Source organism: Paramisgurnus dabryanus, chromosome 14 (genome assembly GCF_030506205.2).
Source record: "Paramisgurnus dabryanus chromosome 14, PD_genome_1.1, whole genome shotgun sequence".
NCBI classification, from domain to species: Eukaryota; Metazoa; Chordata; class Actinopteri; order Cypriniformes; family Cobitidae; genus Paramisgurnus; species Paramisgurnus dabryanus.
In genome coordinates, this window is record NC_133350.1 from 17,189,223 (window position 1) to 17,195,024 (window position 5,802).

The following is a 5,802-nucleotide window of genomic DNA, read 5'->3' on the forward strand; positions in this document are numbered from 1 at the left end:
ACATTCGAAGTGGATCAAAACCTTTAATAAATGTTTACATAAAACCAATCCCTAATACCCATTCTTGTCTTAGGACAACTTTGATAAACTTTTTTGATCCACTTCAAATGTTGACTAGTATATAACACGTCACACGGCACAAAGGATCGACATTTTACCACGGTCCCTTATCGCGGTACACAAGCCGAACTTTAGAGACGATCCCTTATAGCATTTTCTGATGAAATCTCTCCGCTTTAGCTCCGCGGCTAGCTCTGACGAGAAAGCGAAACGGAAATACCAACGAGCCGAGACACAAAAGTATTCCATCTAAAGCAAACAAACAAGTGAACCCGTTTTATTTCTACATTAAGAAGATCTCATATGCGAGGTTTTAGTGTTTGTGATATTTTTAAGCTTACGGGATTTTCAGAAAAACGCGGGCTCGATTGAGGTGACAAGACTGACAGATGAAGAATCGACACTTTCTTCCCACAGACGACAAAATGGCTTTCGTTTCGTGCTTTACTTTGGAATATACCGGTCTGTCTTACTGTTTAATCGCTTCAGAATACCTTTCCCATCCTTCTGTCGTCTCTACAATCCCCTCAAGCCGAAATAAGTTGTGTTATTTTCCTCAAGAAGGCACGGTTGGCGTAAACGCTGCGGTCAGTATGGACGCTGATGGTATTCGCTGGCTTCCAGTCGGAGTCTAAACGGCAACTCTCAAATGTACCGAGAAGAATATTTACCAGTGCTCATGGATCCTGTCAAGGGCTGAAAAATGAGCGATTTACTTTTCTCGTAGCTAACATTTAGCCTAAACCTAAACTAAATCTAAAAACTAAACTAAAAAATAGCTTCCTTCTAGCTGCGTTGGGAAGTTTAGTCTTATAAGGACACATCCGGGTTGTGTTTGGGAAAAGCTGCTCTTCAGTAAATAATTCAAAATAATAACATTAAAAGAGAAATCTCTAAAAACCCAGCACTTTTATGCACATTTATCAATAAAAGTGGTCATCTTGGAGCTATTCATAGAGTAAGTAGCTTAAATTTAATTATTAGCTTGTTATATTTCTCTTAAGTTTATCTAGTTGTAGTCAATTAAAAGGAGAAAACATGTTTAGAAGTATGAACGCACATGGACACTTTTCTAAAGAGAACACGCGCTCCACGCGTGACAGCGACGAGAGCCCTGACAGCTCTTGGATCAGCGCGTTCTCTCTGGTCTCCAGGCCCGCGTGGTCTCTCCTGCAGAGATATTTACCAGGAAGAATCCAGACAGCATGCGACATGAAGTCAAATTTAGATATGACAAACTCGCTGATGGGTGGTCTCGGTGATACCCCTCTGAAAGAGGCCTACCTCCACTGCCGGCATGAAAACGCGGCGTGTGCGACTTCCGGTGACCAGGGGACCCTGCCCTGGTTGACGCCCGATTTACTGGGCGAACTGGGAATCCAGAACGCCGCACAGAAGGATTTCAATATGCAAAGGCAGGCCACATTTGGATACCTCGGGTCGGCGAGACATTATTTCAGCCAGGTGTTATTGAAAACCGGAAGAGAAAAAACAGATACTGTGACCGTGCGCTCTGCCAACAGCTGGTGGTTGGGTGGATTTTGGGGGGCCGAGGATAGCCCTCAAAACATGCTGCTTAATGTACCACATGGTCGAAAACAGACTGGTACCACCTGGCAGCATTGTGGAGAGCATCACAGTGTTGCCTATTGTCCGAGTCACTCACAGGGTGTCGTTGCCATGACAACTGAACTGCGTGTATGTAGCAATGATGGGGAATCAATGCACAACGAAAGCGCTGGACCCTTGTGCTCTAAAGGGCTGGACCACAATGCAAGCCTACAGACAGGATCCATCGCAAACGTATACCAGCTTCCTTTAGATGATGAGAAGCAAAATGCTTTAAAACCTCTGGTTTGTTGTAGAGCCTACAGCGAGTTGGCAGTTCTGACCCCAGATCAGGATAATGGCTATTCAAGCTTGGAGGAAGAACACTCAAATGGTAAGCTTCGTAGTATGAGGCTGCTTTCTAAAGGACAGGAGGTGTCAGAAACAGATGAGGAGGTTGCCTCTGAGGGCACTACAGAAAATGAGTCTCATAGTGAGCCTGTCGACTGCAAGGAAGAAGTTAGGGAAACGACGAAAGATTCAGAGTTGTCCGATACTGAAAATACAGCAGAGGCAGCCGAGGATCTGCCCGTTTTGCCCAATCCTAGCTGTCAAAACAAGGTCATTGCCTATATCATGGGGAGCCCTTGCAGTGGAGAGTCTGAATCGGAGGATAGTGATGGAGAGTGGGACAGTAATGATGACGATGGATTTGACAGTGAAGGTTCATCCCACTTCTCGGAGTCTGAGGACCTGGATGACAGCGATGATGAATCGGAGGAGGATACCGATGAAGAGGAGGAAGACTCTGAGACGGAGAGACTGTGGAATTCTCTGTGCCAAAACGGGGATCCTTACAACCCTAGGAATTTTACAGCTCCGATAAGGACAGCCTCCAAGCCAAATCCCACTACAGAATCCTCAGTCTCAGAGTCTCCACCAGTGCATATGTCATCCCACCTTTCATCGTCTCCTCTGTTGTCCTCATTTTCTGAGAACGAGTCGAGTGAAGACGCTTGTGATGTGGATGAGGAAGAGAGTCTCAAACTATGGAACTCGTTTAGTTGCTCATCAGACCCCTACAGTCTCTTCAACTTTCAGGCCCCTGTAAAGACACAGAGACCCCCTAAATCTTGCCGAAAGAAGGCAGTGGCTGGAACCCCGTGCTATAAAAGCGAAGAGGCTGAGGAGAGGTTGGACAGTGGATTTTCAGAGATTTCCTCCAGTAATGCCATGGGTGTGCGGCCGAAGAAGGTTTGTATTTAACTAATACTGTAATCATGTGTATTGCATACAAACTGTAACTGCTTGTATAGTTGTGCAATCTTTTCTAAATGCTTAGGTTACTTTAAAAGCATAATGCATTTAAGGGTGGTGTTGTGTGGCTCACTAATCTAGTAGATATCATTACTCCTTCCTTGAATCATATAATTGTTATGAGCCATTTAGTTGATGCAGATATAACAAAGTGCTTAGAGTATAGCAACAGCAATAACCTGTACACCCACTTTGTTGTCAAGTTTATCAAAAGGTTTAAAATGATGCCTCGTGTACGGTAAGTCAAGGTTGGAAAAGTAATTTCCTGCTGTAAGTTAATTCTAAATTGTCAACAGACGAGATCTACAGTGTATTCAGTTTAGAGGTTGTTTAAGATAAGACAAGACTTAATTGACCTGGGGGAAATTGAGGCTTTGCACACAGGGACCGTAATTACATCTACTGTAGATTAGAAGAAAGGAAGGAGGGGCAACTAAAGGAAAAAAAAATAAAGTGCATAATGAAATATGGCTTGAAAAATAGTGCATATAAGACAATGTTCTCATCAGTCCTATAATAGTGAAATCTTTTATTCTATTAGATAAAGGCTTAATTTTCCTTCTTCCATCATTCAGCTTTCGTTCTGTTCCTTGGCAATATGGCAGTAAAAGCTAGTCTGTGTAAATGATGTAAAGCCATGCAATATCATTTTTATTTTTCCTCCGCCCGTGATAATCTGATGCAATGGTACCATTTTGCTGTCTCCAAGGAGACAGGAGTTAGTGCTCTGCCCATTACTCATTATCACTTGATGGTGTGCTGGATTTCATAATTCTGACATCACACTAGTCACAGTCATTAGCTTTGGTCTGGGGATGATTGCACTCATAACCAGTCAGATGGAGGGAGTTATCCATAAGGTGCAATTACGTGCAGGCACATTATATTATTTATAACAAAGGGCTTTCTCCAACGGTCCAACATTTGCTCTTGCTTTTCAAATTACATTTGGACTTAATTTGTCTGTCAAACAAAGAAGAGCTGGGCTTTCTTATTCAATTAAACATTTTAGATTTTGTTTCTCATATGTTGGCACTCTCATTTAGTGGTGGTTGAATGCTAATTGATCGATTGAAATTTTGCAATGCTTGTCTGTTTAACTGTATCTTTATTAAAATCATTTTTATATTTATTCTTTCATAGGTGCAGTTTGTAGAAGAGGTAGAGGAGTTTTATGCCAGCAGCGATGAGGACCGCCACGGCCCCTGGGAGGAAATTGCCCGGGACCGCTGTCGTTTTCAGCGTCGTGTTCAGGAAGTTGAAGAGACTATTAGCTATTGCCTATCTCCAACTTTCCGCCTGGCCATATTTCAGAGACTCCACAATACTAGCTAATTAAAAAATTTTCTTTGACAATAAATGTAAACAATGAATAAGAAACCATGTATCAATAGTTAAATTCAGGGCATCGGGATGGCCCTTAAATGTTAAAAGGGCTCACAAGTCACAAATCCAAGGAACTCGGAGGATCCTTCTAGTGAAGGTCATTTCACTTGAGTTATGCTGAAGTTCCATGTGTTTTGTGCTGAGCTGTGGTGTGAATTTTGGAAATATGCATTTTGTTTAATTTTTGTTTTTTTGCGCAAGTCACGCTGTCCTTTCTACCCCGTACTGCAGTAGTTTCATTTTAAGGAGAAACGAAACTAATAGATGTTCCTGTTCAGTGACAAGGAAACAGAGTTTTAAATAGCTGATTTGTTTGTGTTTTAGTTGCGCCTGTTAAAACATTTGATTTAATGATTTAAAAACATTACACAGAAATGCACTAACTTTACCTCTTGGTGGGACACTAAATTAATGTTAATCTTACTGTCATAACCGTGTTAGTGCAGAAGTGTTTTTGAGGAATGAAAGGAAGAAATAACCTATGCGAAGTGCTTGCCATTTGTTGTTTTCTTCTTGCAGGCCTTTTTTGACAAACCCCGTGTTGTAACCTAAAGCCAAAGATAACGTACCTCTGTTCTGGAGTGGATCATTAAGCCAGGCCCCAGTATTTTGCAACTACAGGAGTGTACCGGGTAAATAATTCACCAGAGTAACCATACTCATTATCCACATTGAACCTAGTGGTATTTTGCCGGAGCTGAGCAATGCTTATATCAGTATCTGTCCATGTGTTGGAGTGAAGATATATGGGTGTGGGCCTTAGTGCAATGTATTTGCATGATCGTAAATGGATTCCCTATTACTATTTATTGGACAAAACCATTTTACCTAATATATGGATATCACTGTTGTGTAACGGGGTATTTTCTCTGTGCTTTGAACTGTGGCAGCTGTGGCAAACAGCAAAATCTTGAACTATAAAGGTGAAATGCAGGGACAAAATGCATGTTTTTGATCTGAACTATATAAAATGCTTGATGTTGAAGCATAAAGGTAATTTGTTATTCACTATAATTAACAAAGGCATTTTATTTTTGTAATACATTTTAGGAGTTAAGCATCTTGGATTTGTGACATAAATACTAGTCCTAATTGAATTAACGTTCATTAAAAAGTAATGCAAGAAATTGACTGGTGTTTACTTCATTTGCAATGTTTATATTGTAATTGTACACGGCTGGGTCATATCATATCATACATAACTTTGTTATACTTTGCTTGTGGAATTTTCGCATCTGGCACAACAAAGACCGAAAGATGTGCTTGTTGGTAAGTTGATGCAGTAACTTTGTTCTTTGATTCAGATAGTGTTCAGTAAATTCGTTCTTGATCGTGTCCTTTGCATTTGCGTTATTGAGTATGGAAGCATATTGGTAGCAAATTTCTATTTATAATGTAATATGCAATATGGCAATGCAATATGTAAAATTGCAATGCATTTCTGTATTTAGATTTACATTTTCAATGCTATATGGTGCAAAATGAAAATTC

At 40.8% G+C, this 5,802-nt stretch overlaps 1 protein-coding gene across 1 annotated transcript; it reads left to right on the forward strand.

The window, feature by feature from the left end:
- Positions 1 to 215: 215 nt before the first annotated feature.
- ppp1r15b (protein phosphatase 1, regulatory subunit 15B) lies at positions 216 to 5,442 on the forward strand. The gene is made up of 2 exons (XM_065241365.2): positions 216 to 2,862; positions 4,069 to 5,442. Exons 1-2 carry the CDS (start codon positions 1,099 to 1,101, stop codon positions 4,258 to 4,260), a joined length of 1,956 nt encoding a protein of 651 aa, XP_065097437.1. The 5' UTR covers positions 216 to 1,098; the 3' UTR covers positions 4,261 to 5,442.
- The last annotated feature ends 360 nt before the right edge of the window (positions 5,443 to 5,802 follow it).

What these genes read in the sequence shown, in the direction of transcription:
- ppp1r15b (XM_065241365.2), top strand. Translation starts at nt 1,099, where the DNA reads ATGTTTAGAAGTATGAACGCACATGGACACTTTTCTAAAGAGAACACG. An exon ending in TGGGTGTGCGGCCGAAGAAG is followed by an intron (nt 2,863 to 4,068) that starts GTTTGTATTTAA and finishes ATTCTTTCATAG; the next exon opens with GTGCAGTTTGTAGAAGAGGT.